The sequence below is a fragment of the Callorhinus ursinus genome, unplaced genomic scaffold (genome assembly GCF_003265705.2).
Source record: "Callorhinus ursinus isolate GAN/ISIS: 27379988/994484 unplaced genomic scaffold, GSC_fseal_2.0 scaffold19, whole genome shotgun sequence".
Taxonomy (NCBI): domain Eukaryota; kingdom Metazoa; phylum Chordata; class Mammalia; order Carnivora; family Otariidae; genus Callorhinus; species Callorhinus ursinus.
Window position 1 is genome coordinate 20,228,242 of NW_027397081.1, and position 21,039 is coordinate 20,249,280.

A 21,039-nucleotide genomic window follows, 5' to 3' on the forward strand; every position below is an offset into this window, starting at 1 on the left:
TCTTCTCTAATGGGATCTGTGGACACAGGAGAAATGGGTTGCATTACAGAAAAACTCAGCTCTTCCTGTAATATCCCATCTTATAAGGGAGTGTATACCCTAGGAATGTCTAAGACTAGCCCAATCTGGACACAGAATCTGCCTTTTCCATTGGCATGAGACTAAGTGACAGGACTTTCCCTTACTAGAGTTTTAATGAGGTAGATATAGCAAAGGGCATCAACAAACTTAGCCTGCAGAGGAAAGGCCAGTGCTGCCATATGCAAATGTGACTGTTGGAAAACCAAGGGTCAGTAAGAAGAAACATGGCCAGGACAGAATCATCCTTCTCTGACTGCACAATTTCTTCATTCACTTGAAACTTCTCACCAGCAAAATTGGAGGCATAGATCCTAATAACCTAAAGCTGGCCTCTGATGAACCAGATTAGACTTGGTGGGTTGGGAACCATGAATGTTATTCCTAAACCAACACTAAGGAACCAGCGTCTAGGGAAGGTTGAGTTACTGCCACATGTCACAGAGAAAAAGTCATAAATCTAGAAGATTGAGAGTTCCACCCATGGAGAGGGAACTTACTGAGATACTGCATCCACTCTACCCCCTGATCTCCAAACATTCTCTTATCCCCCTGAAGCATATTCTCCTGCCAGTTTCATTTGAGTCTCAGGACTACATAAATGGGAAAGAAAGGGGCTTATCTTAGATTTTTGGACCTCCATCTCAAAATAAGGACACTGATATAAACAGAATTCAAACACTCACCCTCCTTAGGCCAAAAAACTTCGGTGCTTCCTTATCCTTGGTATTTACCCCTGTGGTCTTGGAAAGGCAATTTCAGGCTCTGAGGCTTTGGTTTCTTTAATTCTAAAAGGATATAGCCCAGACTTAATTTTAAATATGCTCTTCAAATATTTCTGGACTATAAATCATAACTTCTGATTATAACTGAGTTCTTTCAAGGGGCAGAGAAAAATAGTCTTTATTATTATCACATTTGTTACTTGATAAAAAACACAGAAGATTGAATGTGAGTTGAATGATAAAGTGCACTTGATTATAAAAACAGGGTAGAAGTTTGCTCAGGCTCTTCCCCAAGCAATAGATTCTATGTGTAAAAGAGAAATAGGGGATTGATTGTGTTTACACTCAGAACCACAATCTCTATTTAGCTCCTTAAGGACTCAAAATCTAATCAAATTTACACTTCACTCTAAGGGTTGTACATCCTCCAAGGTAGAAGCAAAAATAAACTCCTATCTTCCTATCATCTTCATCTCTTAAGGAAAATCTATTGCATAGGTTCTTTCTCTTTTTCTTCTCATATCTTAAATGAAAATTTTCCATAGATTCTGCCTACAGGCTTATTTCTTTACCTGAAATATTTCAAATATTGCAGTAATTCAATTCAGTTATTGTTCCTCCTGGGTTAACTCCAAAAGGATAATGCCTTTCTTGCTTTTAAAGTTATTTTTTATTTTTTATTTTTTTAATTCCAGTATAATTAAGGTACAGTTTTATTATTTTCAGGTATAGTGATTCAACAATTCTATACATTACTCAGTGTTCATCACAATAAGTGTACTCTTAATCACTTCCATTTATTTCACCAATCCTCCCATCCACCTCCCCTCTGGTAACCATCAGTCTGTTCTCTAGCTAAGAGCCTGATTTTTTTATTTCATCTCTTTTTTTCTCAATTTGTTTTATTTTGTTTTTTAAACTCCACATATGAGTGAATCATATGGTATTTGTCTGTCTGACTGATTTATTCCACTTAGAATTATACCCTGTAGATACAACCGTGTTGTTGTATATGGCAAGATTTCATCCTTTTTTATAGCTAATATTCCACTGTATATACATACAATTTCTTTCATCTATCAATGGACACTTGGGTTGCTTTCATATTTTAGCTATTATAAATAACAGGGGTTCATATAACTTTTCAAATTAGTGTTTTTGTGTTCTCTGGGTAAATATCCAGTAGTGGAATTACTGGATTATAAGGTAATTCTATTTTTAACTTTTTGAGGGACCTCCATACTGTTTTCAACAGTGACTGCTCTAGTTTGCATTCCCACCAACAGTGCATGAAAGTTCCCCTTTCTCCACAAACTCACCAACACCTGGTGTTTCCTGTGTGGTTGATTTTAGCCATTCTGACAGGTGTGAGGTGATACTCCTCACTTCATATGAGTGAATGATAAGTGATGTTGAGCAACTTTTTATGTGTCTGTTGGCCATCTATATTGTCTTCATTTGGAGAAATGTCTGCTCATGTCTTCTGCCCATTTTTAAATTGGATTTTTGTGTGTGTGTTGAATTATATAAGTTCTTTATATGTTTTGGATACTTACTCTTTTTTTTTTGGATACTTACCCCGTTTTGGATATATCATTTATAAATATCTTCTTCCATTCAGTGGGTTGTCTTTTTGTTTGTTGACTGTTTCCTTTGCTGTGCAGAAGCTTTTTATTTTGATGTAGTCCCAATAGTTTATTTTTCCTTTTGTTTCCCTTGCCTCAAGAAACATACCTAGAAAGATGTTGTTATGGCCAATGTCAGAGAAATTATTCCTTGTGCTCTCTTTTAGGATTTTTATGGTTTCAGGCCTCACATTTAGGTCTCTAATCCATTTTGGGTGCATTTTTGTGTACGGTATAAGAAGGTTTCTTTCTCTTTTTTCTTTTCTTTTCTTTTTTTTCTGTAGCTGGCCAGTTTTCTCAACCCCATTTGTTAAAGAGACTGTCTTTCCATTGCATATTCTTGCATCCTTTGTCATAGATTAATTGATCATATAATTGTAGATCTATTTCTGGGGTCTCTATTCTGTTCTATTGATCTATATTTCTATTTTTATGCTAGTACCATACTGTTTTGGTTACTATAGATTTGTAGTATAACCTGAAATCTAGAATTGTGATACCTCCAGCTTTGTTTTTCTTTTTCAAGACTGTTTTGGATGCTTGAGGTCTTTTGTGGTTCCATACAAACTTTAGGATTATTTGCTCAAGTTCTGTGAAAAATGCTGTTGATATTTTGATAGGGATTACATTAAATCTGCAGATTGCTTTTGGTAGTATGGACATTTTAACAATATTTGTTCTCCCAATCCATGAGCATGGAATGTCTTGTAACTGTTTTTGTCATCTTCAATTTCTTCCATTAATGTTGTATAGTGAAAGAACAGGTCTTTCACCTCCTTTGCTGTTTATTCTTAAGTATTTTATTATTTTTGGTGTAATCATAAATGGGATTGTTTTAACTTCTCTCTCTGCTACTTCATTATTAGTGTATAGAAATTAAATGGATTTTGCATGTTGATTTTGTATCCTGCAACCGTACTGAATTCATTTATCAGTTCTAATAGTTTTTTGGTGGAATCTTTAGGGTTTTCTATATATAATATCATGTCATCTACAAATAGTGAAAGTTTTACTTCTTCCTTACCAATCTGGATGCTCTGTATTCCTTTTTCTTGTTGGATTGCCATTGCTAGGACTTCCAGTACTATGTAGAATAAAAGTGGTGAGAGTAGACATCTTTGTCTTGTTCCTGGTTTTAGAGGAAAAGCTCTCAGTTTTTCACCATCATGTATGATGTTAGCCGATGTTAGCTGTTACTTTATTCAAAGTGTTTATCATGAATGGATGCTGTACTTTGTCAAATGCTTTTTCTGCATATTGAAATGAGGGTACGGTTTTTATCCTTTCTCTTGTTGATGTGATGCATCATGTTGGTTGTTTTGTGAATATTGAACCACCTTGCATCCTAGGAATAAATCCCACTTGATTGTGGTGAATGATTTTTTAATGTACTGTTGGATTCATTTTGCCAATATTTTGTTGAGGATTTCTGCATCTATGTTCATCAGAGATACTGACCTGTAGTTCCCTTTTGTAGTGTCTTTACCTGGCTTGGATATCAGCATAATGCTGTCCTTGTAGAATGGATTTGGAAGTGTTTCTTCTATTTTTTGGAAGAGTTTGAGGAAGAATAGGTATTAACTCTTCTTTAAATGTCTGGTAGAATCTGCCTGTGAAGCCATCTGGTCCTGGACTTTTGTTTGTTGGGAGTTTTTTGATTATTGATTCTATTTCATTGCTGGTAATAGGTCTGTTCAAATATTCTATTTCTTCCTGCTTCAGTTTTAGGAGGTTATATGCTTCTAGGAATTTTTTCCGTTTCTTCTAGTTTGTCCAATTTTTTGGCATATAATTTTTCATAATATTCTCTTATACTCCTTTGTATTTCTGCGGTGTTGGTTGTTCTTTCTCCTCTTTTATTTCTGATTTTGTCTGTCTCCTCTCTCTCTCTCTTAAATGAGTCTGGCTAAAGGTTTATCAATTTTGTTGATCTTTTCAAAGAATCAGCCCATGGTTTCATTGATCTGTTCTATTGTTTTTTAGTTTCTATTTCATTTATCTCTGCTCTAATCTTTATTACTTCTTTACTGGTTTGGGGTTTTGTTTGTTCTTCTTTATCTAGCTCCTTTAGGTATGAGATTTGATTGTTCATTTGAGATTTTTCTTGCTTCTTGAGGTAGGCCTGTATTGCTATAAACTTCACTCTTAGGACGGCTTTTGCTGCATCCCAAAGGTTTTGGACCACCATGTTTTTGTTTTGATTTGTTTCCATTTATTTTATTTCCTCTTTGAGGTCTTGGTTGACTCATTCATTTTTTAGCAGCATGTTATTTAATCTCCATATATTTGTGGTCTTTCCAGATTTTTTTCTTCTGGTTGAAGATTAGTTTCATAGTGTTTTGGTCAGAAAAGATGCATGGCATGACTTCAATCTTTTTGAATTTGTTGACACTTGTTCTGTGGCCTAATGTATGATTTATTCTGGAGAATGTTCCATGTGCACTTGAAAAGAATATGTATTCCACTCTTTTCAGACGGAATGTTCTGAATATATCTGTTGGATCCATATGGTCCAATATGTCATTCAAAGCCACTGTTTCCTTATTGATTTTCTGTTTGGATGATCTATCCATTGATATAAGTGGGGGTATTAAAGTCCCTTACTATTATCATATCACTATCAATTACTTCCTTTATTTCTTAATAGCTGCTTTACGTATTTGGGTGCTCCCATGTTGGTTGCACAAATATTTACAATTGTTATACCTTCTTGTTGAATTGTTCCATCTATTATTATGTACTGTCCCTCTTTGTCTCTTATTACAGTCTTGGTTTTAAAGTCTATTTTGTCTGATATAAGTATTGCTACCCTTGCTTTCTTTTCACTTCCATTTGCATAATAAATACTTCTCCATCCCTTCACTTTCAATCTGTATGCATCTTTAGGTCTGAAGTGAGTCCCTTGTAGGCAGCATATAGATGGGTCTTACTTTTTATCCATTCAGTCACCCTATGTCTTTTTTTTTAGAGTTTTTTTTATTATGTTATCTTAATCACCATACATTACATCATTAGTTTTTGATGTAGTGTTTCATGATTCATTGTTTGCATATAACACCCAGTGCTCCATCCAGCATGTGCCCTCCTTAATACCTATCACCAGGCCAACCCATCCCCCCACCCCCTCCCCTCTAGAACCCTCAGTTTGTTTCTCAGAGTCCATAGTCTCTCATGGTTTGTCTCCCCTTCCGATTTCTCCCCCTTCATTTTTCCCTTCCTGCTATCTTCTTCTTCTTCTTCTTTGTTTTTTAACATATAATGTATTATTTGTTTCAGAGATACAGGTCTGTGATTCAACAGTCTTACACAACTCACAGCGCTCACCATAACACATACCCTCCCCAATGTCTATCACCCAGCCACCCCATCCCTCTCACCCCCGACCACTCCAGCAACCCTCAGTTTGTTTCCTGAGATTAAGAATTTCTCATATCAGTGAGGTCATGATACATGTCTTTCTCTGGTTGACTTATTTTGCTCAGCATAATACCCTCCAGTTCCATCCATGTCATCGCAAATGGCAAGATTTCATTCCTTTTGATGGCTGCATCAGATGAATGGACCCTATGTCTTTTGATTGAAGCATTTAATACATTTATATTAAAAGTAATTAATTACAGGGGCACCTGGATGGCTCAGTTGGTTAAGTGACTGCCTTCGGCTCAGGTCATGATCCTGGAGTCCCAGGATCAAGTCCCGCATCCGACTCCCTGCTCAGCAGGGAGTCTGCTTCTCCGTCTGCCCTTCCCCCCTCTCATGTGCTCTCTCTTTCTCTCATTCTCTCTCTCGAATAAATAAATAAAATCCTTATCCCTTTAAAAAAAAGTAATTATTTACAGGTATGTACTTATTGCCATTTTATTACTTGTTTCATTTGTTTTATTTTATTACTTTTTTTATGGTTGTTTTGTAGTTCTTTTCTATTCTTCTCTTGCTCTCTTTTCCCACGGTTTGCTGGCTTTTTTTAGTGATATAGTTGGATTCCTTTCTCTTTATTTTTTGCATATCTATTATTGATTTTTGATTTGTGGTTACCATCAGGTTTGTATATAACATCTTACGCATATAGCAGTCTGTATTAAGTTGATGGATGCTTAAGTTTGAACCCATTTTAAAAGCACTAAGTTTTTTTATTATGTTATGTTAATCACCATACATTACATCATTATTTTTTGATGTAGTGTTCCATGATTCATTGTTTGCGTATAACACCCAGTGCTCCATTCAGTATGTGCCCTCTTTAATACCCATCACCAGGCTAACCCATCCCCCCACCCCCAAAGCACTTAAGTTTTTACTCCTCGCCCCTACCATGTTTTAGGTAGATGGTGTCATGCTTGACCTACTTTTATCTTATTAATTCCTTCACTGATTTTTAGATATACTTTACTACTTTTGTGCTTCCCACTTTTCTTACTCCTGTTTATGGTCTTTCTTTTATAATCCATGAGTCCCCTTTAATATTTCTTGGAGGGCTGGTTTAGTGCTCATGAATTCCTTTAACTTTTGTTGTCTGAGAAACTCTTTATCTCTCTTTCTATTCTGACTGATAGTCTTGCTGGATAGAGTATTCTTGACTGCAGGTTGTTTACCTTTCAGTATTTTAATATGTCATGACATGCCCTTCTAGCCTTCAGTGTTTCTGCTGAAAAATCAGCTAATCTCCTTATAGGGTTTTCCTTGTATGTAACTGGTTTTTGGGGGGTTTTCTTGTTTTTGCTTTTGTTTTGTTTTGTTTTTCCTGCTTTTAAATTTTTCTCTTTATCATTATCTTTTTACCATTTTAATTACTATGTATCTTGGTGCGGACCACCTTGGGTTGATTTTTTTGAGGGGTTCTGTGTACCACTTGAATCTGGATTTGTTTCCTTCCCCAGATTCAGGAATTTTTCAGCTGTTATTATTCAAATAAATTTTTGCCCCCTTTTCTCTCTTTTCTCCTTCTGGAATCCCTAAAATACAAATGTTATTATGGTTGATGATGTTGCTGAGTTCCCTTAATCTATTCTCATTTTTTATTATCCTTTTTTCTTTCCCCTATTCAGCATGACTGCTTTCCATTATTCTGTCTTCCAGATCACTGATCCATTCTTCTGCTTCCTCTGGCCTATTTTAATTTCATTTGAGTTCTTCATCTCTGATTGGTTCTTTTTTATGTTTTTCTATTGTTTTGTTGAGGGACTCACTGAGATCCTCCATTCTTTTCTCAAGTCTAATGAGTATTTTCATTATCATTATTTTAAATTCTCTATTAGGCTTATTACTTATCTCCACTTCATTTAGCTCTTTTGCTGAAATTTTGTCCTGTTCTTTCATTTGGGACAGATTCCTCTGTCTACTCATTTTGTCTAACTCTCTGTATCTGTTTCTATGTTTTAGGAAATTCAGCTATGTCTCCTGCTCTGGAAAGTAGTGACCTTATGAAGAAGAGGCCCTGTAATGCTCTGCAATGAAATGTCCCCTGTTCACCAGAACTTGGCACTTCAGGAGTATCTCCTCTGCGTTTTTACCTGTTGTGTGTTAACCTGCTGTGTGTTACCTCCTCTGTGTTTTACTCTACTGTTGTGGTTCAGGCATGTTTGCCTTCAGTCCAGTTGTCTGCAATGGCTCTCCTTGCCAGTTGTGAGCAGGGTTTAGTCCTATCGTTCATGGGCCAGTCTGGGGGCCACCTTGGGCTTGAGTTGGGTCAGATCCAGCCTTTGCCAGTGGTGCAGTTATATGGAACTGCAGGCACTTTCCTGGTGTTGTTCTCTGAGAAGCTTTCATTGGTAGGCACGGCTGCCATCAGATCAGATATCTGCCCCCAGCCCACTGCTGGAGCCACCACTGAACTGGTGTGTGTTTATCTTCCCCTCTTACCAAGGCAGGAGTCATTTGGAGAGGTACTGCCCCATGTTAGGGCTATTTACATACTTCCATGCTTGTGGCATTGATTTGGATGGACTCCTGCCAAGGGTGTGTTGGACAGGGTGGCTTCACAAGAGAATGCAGGGGAAGGGCAGATTGGAACATATTTTTTTCTATTATGTTTTGTGAATTAAACAGCAATTACTGATCAAGAATTCTTAATAATTATAGCCATAAAGTTTTTTACAATCACCATACCAAACATTACTGAATGTGAAGGTTACACAGTTTTATATCATTTTTTAAACCATTCAAAAGTTTACAAATAAAATCATTCAAATAATGAAAGAGCTTTTTCTGTCATAGAGAAATTTAATGTTAAAGCAATTTAGAGCCAATTGTATGTTTTCATTTCAAATGCTTCAAAATAACAAAGAAGCCCTAATTTTCAGAAGGCTTGTACATTCTTAGAGCAATCACACTAGCTTAAATGGTACTAACAGGATATGTCAGCTGGAAATCATCAGAAGTATCTGAAATGGGGGAACACCTTGGGCATCTTCCTGGAGCAAATTCAGGATTCCCTGCCTGGCCTTCCACTACCACAAACAGCAGCACCTATAGGTGATCCTGGGCACCTAAAACAAAACTCCTCCAGCAGCTCCATGGGCCTCTTGCCCACAGTGGGTACTGTCTTCCCCTGTAAGTAGCTGCTTTAGCTGGCAACCAGATGGTGGAGCACCTCTTTGGCTGGGCTTTTAAAATGGAGCAGTGAGTACCATTTTGTCTCATTCTTACTGCTTGCCAAAGCCATAGAAGTGCAATCACATCAGACTTCTTTTATTCTTGATCTCCCAGAAACCCCTTTATAGGCTACAACATGCCAGAGCAATCACAGTGAAACTCCAACTGTTCAAGGACGAATATGATTGTCCTAACTACCTTAACCTTAACCCATTTGCTGTACTGTCTACTACACAGTGTTTAGAAAGTTCTGCCCCAACGTGTATCATGAAGGAGAAAGAATGAGAACTTTTGTTTTAAAAAATTTAAAAACTTTTTCATTAATAAGTCTGCCTCAGAGCTAGGGCAAATCATGGACCTGAAAACATTTCAATTCCTTTAGGTGATGGAAAGAACCTGGTTGATGAACAGGCACCTTTACATCAGCACCAAAACAATAAGTTTCTAAGATTTCCTACTTCATATTTTTTTTGTAAATTAAGCCATGGGACCCTTTAGGTTAATGTTAATCTAATTAAGGCAGATTATAATTAATATAACTAAGTTTTTATATATAACAAAAATTTGATATGTCTTTAGCATATGGGCTGAACATAAGTAAAATAAAAATTTTCCAATTTAAATTGTTTTGGAGCAACTATGATAAAACAGGAGGATAAGAAATAAGTATACAACAATATCTATATCTTTTAAAAAGTTACCAAATGAAATATATGCTGAAATTATTTTACACTGAATTGTCTCATTATATTAATTTTAAAGATATTAGGCTTTAAACAATTTTATTTATAAATATTATAATGTGCAAGAAGGTCTGGCTCCTTGGTACCCAGGGATGGTTGTGCAAGAGTATTCTGTTTTTTCTGCAAAGGATGCAAAGGTCTACAGATGCACAAGGGAAGGTTGGTAAAGTCATTTATGTGACCTTAAAAAAGAAAAACATTTTGCTAAAAGATTGCTGAGCTAATCAGAAAGTCAATGTGGCTTCAAATAGATTTGCTGGCCTCTGAGGCCTAGGAAAGTTCTGGTCTTTCATTCCCCAAGACCAGTGGCCTGCAAATCTCAAGAAGGTAAATTAGTTCTGTTACAGATCAAGGGCCTTAATTCAGTAAGCAAGGAGTGTGTTCATTTGTTAACACTTAAGTTAACCCTTAAGACTGGATAGAGTGCTAAATGGACCCTCAACTCTATGGTCAACTTATTTTTGACAAAGCAGGAAAGAATGTCCAATGGAAAAAAGACAGTCTCTTCAACAAATGGTGTTGGGAAAATTGGACAGCCACATGCAGAAGAATGAAACTGGACCATTTCCTTACACCACACACCAAAATAGACTCCAAATGGTTGAAAGACCTAAACGTGAGACAGGAGTCCATCAAAATCCTAAAGGAGAACACAGGTAGCAACCTCTTTGGCCTCAGCCGCAGCAACTTCTTCCTAGAAACATCGCCAAAGGCACGGGAAGCAAGGGCAAAAATGAACTATTGGGATTTCATCAAGATAAAAAGCTTTTGCACAGCAAAAGAAACAGCCCACAAAACCAAAAGACAACCGACAGAATGGGAGAAAATATTTGCAAATGACATATCAGATAAAGGGCTCATATCCAAAATCTATAAAGAACTTATCAAACTCAACACCCAAAGAACAAATAATCCAATCAAGAAATGGGCAGAAGACATGAACAGACATTTTTCCAAAGAAGACATCCAAATGGCCAACAGGCACATGAAAAAGTGCTCAACATCGCTCGGCATCAGGGAAATCCAAATCAAAACCTCAGTGAGATACCACCTCACACCCGTCAGAATGGCTAAAATTAACAAGTCAGGAAACGACAGATGTTGGCAGGGATGTGGAGAAAGGGGAACCCTCCTACACTGTTGGTGGGAATGCAAGCTGGTGCAACCACTCTGGAAAACAGTATGGAGGTTCCTCAAACAGTTGAAATTAGAGCTACCATTCGATCCAGCAATTGCACTATTGGGTATTTACCATAAAGATACAAATGTAGGGACCCGAAGGGGTACGTGCACCCCAATGTTTATAGCAGCAATGTCCACAATAGCCAAACTGTGGAAAGAGCCAAGATGTCCATCAACAGATGAATGGATAAAGAAGAAGTGGTATATATACACAATGGAATATTATGCAGCCATCAAAAGGAATGAGATCTTGCCATTTGCAACGATGTGGATGGAACTGGAGGGTGTTATGCTTAGTGAAATAAGTCAATCAGAGAAAGACATGTATCATATGACCTCACTGATATGAGGAATTCTTAATCTCAGGAAACAAACTGAGTGTTACTGGAGTGGTTGGGGGTGGGAGGGATGGGGTGGCTGGGTGATAGACATTGGGGAGGGTATGTGCTACGGTGAGCGATGTGAATTGTGCAAGACTGTTGAATCACAGATCTGTACTTCTGAAACAAATAACGCAACATATTTTAAGAAAAAAGAAAAAGAAGATAGCAGGAGAGGAAGAATGAAGGGGAGTAAGTCAGAGGGGGAGACGAACCATGAGAGACGATGGACTCTGAAAAACAAACTGAGGGTTCTAGAGGGGAGGAGGGTAGGGGGATGGGTTAGCCTGGTGATGGGTATTAAAGAGGGCACATTCTGCATGGAGCACTGGGTATTATGAACAAACAATGAATCATGGAACACTACATCAAAAACTAATGATGTAATATATGGTGATTAACATAACAATAAAAAAATTTTAAAAAAAGACTGGATAGAGTGCTGTTATAATTGTACCAAATAAAATATTTAAATGACAATATTTGTTCTAAAACTCTAGCCTTTTAAAAGAATCTTATCTAGCATACTATAAGACAGTATCTATAATACATTGCTTGATTCTATATCTTAATTTGAGTGTTATGAAAATTTTTCTCATAAGTAGGTGAGAATGTAGTGATTAAAAAAAGATTGCATTGTGAAAATAAATAAATAAATAAATATTATAAAAGGAGGTTTTAATTAAAGAGTTAAGTCAATTAGATTTGCCAGGTCAAAACAAGAATTTCAACCTGTGAAATAAGACTGTTGAGTTCACAGAACTGAGCCAATCTATTTGCTGACTCTTCCTCCACCAGGGAGTGCTGGTGCTTACATATAGTACTCAGACCACAAGTTATGTACTATGTCTGTGATTCACATTTTAGTTTTTCTTTAAGTACCAAGGATTTATTGACATGAGTGTTATATATCTTATTCTATGTCTTTATTAAAGCATGTAAACTCCTAAAAACATGTGCTTTGGAATCAAATTCAAACCAAATAGTTTTAAGCTAGCTATTTAACCAGGTACTATAATGGATATAGACAAAACAAGGACAGAAGCAGGTATGAGGAATTCATATTCTGCTTGAGGAATAAAAGGGTTTTTTTTAAAGATTTTATTTATTTATTTAACAGAGAGAGACAGAGTGAGAGAGGGAACACAAGCAGGGGGAGTGGGAGAGGGAGAAGCAGGCTTCCCTGCAGAGCAAGGAGCTGGATGCGGGGCTCGATCCCAGGACCCTGAGATCATGACCTGAGCCGAAGGCAGATGCTTGATGACTGAGCCACCCAGGCGCCCCAGGAATAAAAGTTTTTTTAAAAAATTATGACAGTGAGATAGGCATTATACTCAATATAATTACCTGATTATCTTTAATCAGATTTAAGTAAAGTTCTTAAATGGCATAATTATCTCATAAGGCTGTTCTTACAAACTAATGTTGTAGAACTTTTCAAACTCATGGTATCTTTGTAAACGTAAAAATGACAGGGATAATCTACTATATCCCTTAACTAGGGTATATCCTCTGAGATACATCTTCCCATAAAATCATTAAAAGTAGTGATGGATGATAGACAGTTTATACTCTGTATAACACAGAGAATAAAAAAATTTTGTAGAGCTCTGTTTACCATTGTATTAATTATAAAGAACTCCTTTTCATTGCTTCTTTCCAACTGATAGCATAATATCTAACAGGCTTGTTAAAGTATACATAATTCTGAAAAGTGTGGCATTCCCCAAACTCCTCAGCCTCACTATTGCAGGAAATGATCACACACACACAAAAAAAGAGTGTGAGGAAACATCTCTTTGTAACTCACCCTGTTTACCCCCACTTTAAAATCAAACTTCTCCAGGGACAGATGCATTTTTCTAGTTGGGCATGGCAGGCTTCTTGGACAGGCATCTTGGCTGAGGACATTATTCCCATGAAATTCCCACTTTCAAACTCGTTCTGGAAAAACTCTCCAGAAGTTCTCTTATTCCTTCGCAATTCTCCTTTAGTCTCTTCCATTTCTTTGTGAGATGAACATGGATTAAAACATTGGGCTCTGCATCGTTGGCTGGATGATCTTGAGCAAATTGCATAATTATTTCCTCCTCTAAAGAACAGGTTAAAGAGGCTTATCTTTTAATATAATTTGTAAAGAATGTGGCACATGTATGGGCCACAGATTTAATCTGACCAAAGGGAGGAGTCAAATTATATAGTGAAAGAATAAAGCCCAACAGGGCAAGGTTTTTGCCATATATTTTTTGTTTGTCTTTTGAAAGCAGGAACAGATCTTCCTTTGCAAAAGCGAATCCCTGTTAACACAGTTAGACAAACAAAGAATCTTGACATTGCTCATGACACTCTATTCTGTAGCCAAGAATATTATTGTGTGATTTTTAATCACAATCACAACCCATGGCTACATAGACAAGTGGTGGCAATTTTAATTCTCTTTATGACAAATATCAGTTGACCATTACATAAACAGAGGCATTCATTATTAGTGGGGATTGAAAAAGGTGAGCAAAATAGTGTGGCTCATTCATTCCCAAGCACCCTCAAGAATAAAAGAAAGAAGCTAGGTTCCACAAGGTATTCACTTCCTTTACCTATACGGGACTAAAAATCAAGAACAAGAACCATTATTAAAAGAACCCCAAAATTTTCTGCATTTTTTACAACTATACTGTGCCCACAATTTTTATCATATCTTCTCTGTTTTAATGCAATTTAAGTAATAAAACCCTCAAAACAGGAAAGTGCTCTGTGTAATTGTTTCAGAGAAAGCAAATAAAGAAATGAGCTGGTGAGACAGCATGCTACTTGATTGCTTACCTTGGAGAGAAAAAAGACAAGAGAAAAAATAATAGGTAGTGCTATCCTTAGATAGGGAAGGTTATCCTAGTGTCTTCAACTGATATGGGGAATAAAGATCGGTTTGGGTTCACCTTGGAACTGAGGATGACCCTCAAGAAGAGAAAAAAGAAATTAAATTAGAAATCCTGCAGAAAAGACTTTAGAAAGGTAAGGAAAAGGAAAAAGAATAGGAAGAAGAGGATAAGGAAGAGCAGAAAGTGGAGAAAAAGACACAGCAAAGGAGGGATAGATGGTTCTGCTCAGTTTGTAATTCTCTTCAGGGTTTTCTTCAGAGCAAGTTTGATATCTTTGTTCCTGAGACTATAAATTAAAGGGTTGAGCATGGGCACCACATTGGTGTAAAACACTGAGAAAAATTTCCCTTGGCCCACAGACCCAGCAAATGATGGTTTGACGTGAGTGAGCAACCCAAATCCATAGAACAGACCAACAGTTACTAGGTGGGAGCCACAGGTGCTGAAGGCTTTGAACCAACCCTGAGATGAGGAGATGTGAAGGATATTGGAAAGAATCAAAATATAAGAAATACGGATAATGAGGCTAGATACAATGACAACTGTGCCCACAATAACAGAAGTCACCAGCTCACCGGCATAGGTGCTGCTGGAGAGCTGGAGGAGGGGGAAGATGTCACATGTGTAATGGCTGATGATGTTGGAATCACAAAAGATCAGCCTAACCATGCACCCTGTGTGGACCATAGCACCAGCAAACCCCATCACGTATGAACCAGACATCAGCAGAGAACAGAACTGAGGGGACACGGTGACTGTGTACGGCAGGGTTTACAGATGGCCACATAGCGATCACAGGCCATGGCTGTCAACACATAGCACTCAGAGTTGACAAAAAAGCAGAAAAAAAATAGCTGGGTCATGCATTCTGTAAAGGAAATGATGTTCTTCTCTGAAATAAAGCTTATCAGCATTTTGGGGGTGAAGACAAATGAATAACAGAGATCAATAAAGGACAGACTGAAGAGGAAAAAGTACATTGGGGTGTGAAGGTGAGAATTCAGGTAAATTAAATTAATGAAGCTCAAATAGCCCACCACAGTGACCCCATAGTTCACCAAAAACAGAAAAGACAGAGGTAGTTGGAGTTCAGGTTGGTCTGTTAATCCCATAAGGATAAACTCAGTCACAGAAGAGTCATTTTCCACAGCCATTCATTTCACAGGTGTGATCTGCAGGAACAGAGATAGAAGGTGACATTAACAATGGACCCTCACTCTTTGTCTCCAGATGGAGAGATGAATCTGCTGGTTTACAAGCTCAGGGTTGTCATGCAAGGAATCCAAGGAGCAAGACTTCTTCTGATTATTCCTAATGATTCCTCATTCTCCTTTACTTCCACTCATGTGGTTTGTCTCTGCAGAAAGAATACTGATAGACCCACAATGTCTCTGCACATCATCTCCTCCCTTCTCCCCAGTATCCATTCAGGATAAGGGCTGACAAGAGCAATAAATTAATAAATTGGTGGTGTTCCCCACAACCCTTGATTTGTGCAGGTTGGAGTCTGAAAGGAAATTATAAAGACAAATGTCATTCAACCCTCATCTTCCTTTTCCTGGAAGCCTCGCTGTTGCTGGACCTTAAGGCCACTTCTACTCTACAGTCCTGGGGGGGGTCAAAGTTTCTGACAAGAAAGGAGGCAATATACATCAGCACAGCCCTCAGCCTTTGACATGTTAAAAGAGGTATCTGGAGAACAGGCCATGATCTCTATTTGAGAATTTGCCCAGAAGTCCTCTTCACTTGCAAGAAGGAAAACAACCTTATAATGAGCTCCAAAACAATCAACTGACTCAAATGCGAATCTATTCCATGACCTGTAGTTCTGGAAAAATTGATTAGAAGCACAGAAAATTATTCTCTCCCTTATAATTTCCTTCGAAGTTAAATGAGTCCATTGAGGGTAGAAATTATTGAGCCCATATTCATATCCTGTGTCACAGGCCTAACACTGGATCCTTTGAGACTCAATGTTTTGCTCAGTTTATAATTTCACAATAAGAATTCCTAATCCCCAAAACAGAGGAATGAGTACCTCCTTTTGTCACTTCTTTCATCATCCCCTGGACTCTATGCACAGTCCTAAGAGGAAAGTCTGGGGCACAGTCACTTGCCATTTCTAGCACTTTCCTGAAGTCTCTGGGATTGCATTAGTAAAACATTAAATCATAGCTTTAGCACTGTCCATGCTTGTGGATTTCACTTCTATAAAGGGATGTTCTAGCAAAGTGGTTAAGAGAGTGGGAGTGTTGGGGCTGGGCTTGATGGGTGATGGGTATTAAGGCGGGCACTTGATATGATGGGCTTAGGGTGTTGTATGCAAGTGATGAATCACTGAATTCTACTCCTGAAACCAATATTGCATTGTATGCTACCTAGCTAAAATTTAAATAAAAATTTGAAAAGAAAATATAGTAAAAATAAATAAAAATTTTAAAAGAGAGAGAAAGAGTGGGAGTGGGCCCTCAAGTCAAATTTGGACTTTAAAATCCTTAACTGTGAGACTGAAGACAGTGATAGAACTTTTCTGGCCCTTGTATGTATATTTTCATATCTACTTAATACCTATGTATATATATAAAGTGAGTTTAGTAAAGGAGCAATCTCATAGGATTGTTGTGGGGATTAAAGGAGTTAAATCATATAAAGTATCAGAAACATGCCTGACACATAAAAAGAGCCTGATAAGTGTTGGTATCCCTCCCCTATTCCTAATCCATATTCATTATATTAAGGTTTTTCAACTTGGCATTATTGACATTTTGGACTAGATAATTCTTTATTGTGAAGCTGTCCTGTGTATCACAAGATAAAAGCATCCCTGGCCTCTACCCATTGGATTCCAGCAGTATCCCCCACCACCAGGTATGACAATCAAAATGTTCTCCAGACACTGGCATGTGTCCCTTGGGTGGCAAAATCACTCATTTTGAGAAATGCAGATCTATATGTAGATCTATATCTACATTTACATGGACTTCCATAAATGCCTCTCAGAAAGTTCTATCTTATGTGCCTCAAGCTCAAAGTGCCCAAAACTGAAGTCAGCACTTTCTGATGATTCCCACTGCTCCTCCTCCAGATCTTCATGTTCCACATTATTTTTGCCATCATCCAGGCAACTAATCTACAAACTAAACTTAAGCAACTTCCTCTCGTTGGCCATCTTCATCCAGTCTCCAATTCCCAGAGAATTCAACTCCTTGAAAGATTTGGCCTTCCTTCTTACACAGCTTCTATATTCTCTCTTCATCTCCAATTCAGATTACTCTAAGAGTTTTCTAACCAGGACTCCTGCTAAGATGAGAATTTGTAACTTTTCCACCCCGTACCATCATTGTGCAGATGTGCACACTCTCTTCTTGCTCTCTATTCCTAATCCCTACTGTTATACGGTTATAATAATAAATTAGGTGAGTTAACGTCATTTTTAATCCCTTTTTTGTCATGTTAGTGAGTTTCAAGAAGAAATAGAGACAAGTTGCCTACATTAGTTCCATCCTTAACCAGAGTCCTCCACTGTACTTCTAGGATAAAACCTAGGAGCCCACTAAGTCCACAGGAACCTAGAGCTTGGAATTTTATGTTTCAGGTCTTGAGAGTTCTTTTTTTTTTTTTTTTTAAAGATTTTATTTATTTATTTGAGAGAAAGAATGAGAGAGAGAAAGCACATGAGTGGGGGGAGGGTCAGAGGGAGAAGCAGACTCCCTGCTGAGCAGGGAGCCCGATGCGGGACTCCAGGATCATGACCTGAGCCGAAGGCAGTGGCTTAACCAACTGAGCCACCCAGGCGGCCAGGTCTTGAGAGTTCTATTCTACCCAAAGTAGGTAGTACATGAGGGCTAAAACTCCATAAACAGACTCTATTTTAGAGATTTTTCTGACTCATTACATTTAATGAACAATTTTTTGAGCATTTAGACTGCAAAACAGAGTGAACACACACAAAATGAGGTATAGGGCTTGACCCTATGATTTCTCAGTATAACTAGAGTGATAACCAAAGAAACTGAGATTTGTACCACTATTAGTTACTGTTAGCCAGTCACAGCACTAGATTCTCTATTCACCTTCCCTCCTGTCCCCGCACCCTCTCAAATCAGGCAGGAGGGATTCATTCATTGTTCCACAGTCAAAATAGCAACAGCCAGAACAAGATTCATATTTAAGCGTCTATAAATCCAGAATTGATTTCTTTTACCACTACACTATGCAGAATTGTGTGGTATATGTGGGATATTTTATAGAGGGTACATTAAGAATCCTTCAAATTAAGTGACAGAAATTCAAGCTGAATCTGTCTAGATAAGCCAGCCCATACCACAAATGTGTGTGAAACTGCTAAGCTGAGGATGTACATGGCTTCTTGTAGGGCTGTACCCCGGACCAAGTCATTCATGTGTGTGTCACTCTTCCCACTTTTTGTTCTGCTTAGTTCTACTCAGTTTTAATCTCAGATGGGTTCTCCCATGTAGCAAAAGGAGAACTATGAAAATCCCTACATTTAATCTTACCAAGTCAGTAACTCTAAGGAGAAAACAAAAGTTAAAAAACTGTTATGGTAGAAAAGACAAGTCAAATGTCTACTTCTGACTAATCATTGCCATTGAGGTTTGGAATGTGCTGATAGACAAGATAATACCTCTTAAAGTGAGCAAATCAATCCATCAAAATCACATAAAATGTGCTACCTGTATCAGACAAGGTGCAGTCAGAAAAACAAATGGTAAAATATGTGCTTCTTATAGAGTGTATTTAAAACAAAGAATTGGTTTATTCAGATATTGCAAGGGGGAAAGAGAAAAAAGTTGAAAATATAAAGACTATTAAATTACAGAAAATAGCTACCACTCAAAACTGGTAGAAAACATGGAAAGAGGAAGCATAACCAGATACTAGAATCTCAGAGGAGAAGCTCTATAGGATTGGTGCTTGGAGGACTGGAGGGTTTGAAAGTGCTTAGACGTCTGAAATAGAGGCTCCACCCAGTTCTGGGTCCAACATGGAGGGAGACCAATTAGGAGGCCCAACAGGTGCTTAAGCCTCTCAAGGGGCAGAGCCCATGCAATGAAGCGAGGGAGGACAGTACAGCTGCCAAGGGAGTGTTATCCAGCTAATGACTACACATCTAAGGAGGTGCAGAAAGTTAAACACATTTCCATGTGCTTATTGGCCGTTTGCATGCCTTTCTTTGGGACCTGTCTTTCAAATCATTTGCCCATTTATGAAATGGTCTTTTATTATTTAGGGATCTTTTAATTTTGAACTTGTTATATATTATGGTTACAATATCTTTATCAGATACAGTTATTGCAAATATTCTTCAAGTCTGTGGCTTGCCTATGAATTTTTTTTTGGTAAACAGGTGCTCTAATGTTAATGAAGTTTATTTTGTCTTTGTTTTCTTTTCTTTTGAGTTTAGTGCTTTCTAGAATGTGTGTAAGAAATCTATGTCTACACCAACATACTTTTTTATGTTTTCTTCTAGAAGATTTACGTTTAAATTTTATGTGTGCAGTCTGATCCATTTAAAATTAATTGTTGTATATGGTGTGAGGGAGAGGTCGCTTAATTGTTCTCTCAAGAACAGTATTTCCAGCATCAATTGCTTAAAATATTTTCCTATCCTATGGATTTACTTTCTTGCCTGGTCAAAAATCAAATGACTGTATAAGTAAGGATCTCTTTCTGGACCTTCGATGTTGTACTATGACTTACTTATCTATCTTTATAACAAAACCAATCTGTCTTCATTATCAGAGCCTAGTACTAAGTGTTAAAATCAGTTAGCATAAATCTTCTGTGTCATCTAGAGATCCCCAAGGAGCAGATGCCAAGAAATAATTAGACCTGCAAGACATTTATTATGGTAAATAGCTGTGAAGGGTAAAATGGGAAGAAGGAGTCATTGATAAAGGCCTTCAAATGGGTTGAAACTCTGACACCTAAGAAAGAGAAAGAAGCAAGGACACAGTAGGAAAATCTCAGACTATAGGGCAGTTCTAAAAAGTCTCTGTTAGGATGACAAGAAGTACCTAAGCAAAAAATGCGTATCAGAAGACACCTTTGTTACGATGATATTGGCCAGCTCCTGTATGACCCATCATGCTAAGCCATTGGCTGGGGACATCTCAGAGTGAGCATGGACTCTACCTGAACACAATGTTGAAACCAAAGGAGTATCAGCTATAGACTATCATTCAACAGTGCTCCCCCCAGCTGGTTCTCTTGAAGAGATGAGCAGCACCTCCCTATGACTGCCACAGTCCACTCCCAAACACAAATTATACCCCAAAGTTCTTTCTGTTTTATTTATTATTGTTATTTTATTCATTATTGTTTTAGCAATAAACATTATTGTTGTTGTTCAAGCAAGATAATCCAATTTAACAAGTACTTCTTGTCCTTCCAATATACCTGACATTCTAAATATACAAATGAGAAAAACATTGAGAAATAGGAAAATTATAGGAAACAGTATTTACTTCAAATGCTTATTATCTTCTTGGTGAGAAAAAGTGCTATGGTCAAATGTTGAAATCCTAACCCCCAAACATATTAGGATGAGGGGTCTTTGGAAGGTGCTTTGGTCATGACAATGGAATTCTCATGAGTGTGATTTGTGCCTTATAAAAGAAGCTCCATGTAGATCACAGTGCTTTCCACCATGTGAGGATATAATGAGAGGTGTGTGACCTAAAAGAGTGCCCTCAGCCATTCGTACTGGCATCCTGATCTTGGACTTATAGCCTCCAGAACTGTGAGGAATAAATTTCTGTTGTTTATAAGCCACCAATTCTATGTTATTTTGTTATAACAGCCCAAATGGACTAAGA

The 21,039-nt window shown here is 37.6% G+C and overlaps 1 protein-coding gene across 1 annotated transcript; it reads right to left on the reverse strand.

The window, feature by feature from the left end:
• Positions 1-14,425: 14,425 nt before the first annotated feature.
• On the reverse strand, positions 14,426-15,378 carry LOC112840491 (olfactory receptor 8C8-like). The gene is given in 2 exon segments (XM_025893931.2): positions 14,426-14,964; positions 14,967-15,378. Coding segments are annotated over 2 exon segments (927 nt in total). The 5' UTR covers positions 15,355-15,378.
• Between the last annotated feature and the right edge of the window lie 5,661 nt (positions 15,379-21,039).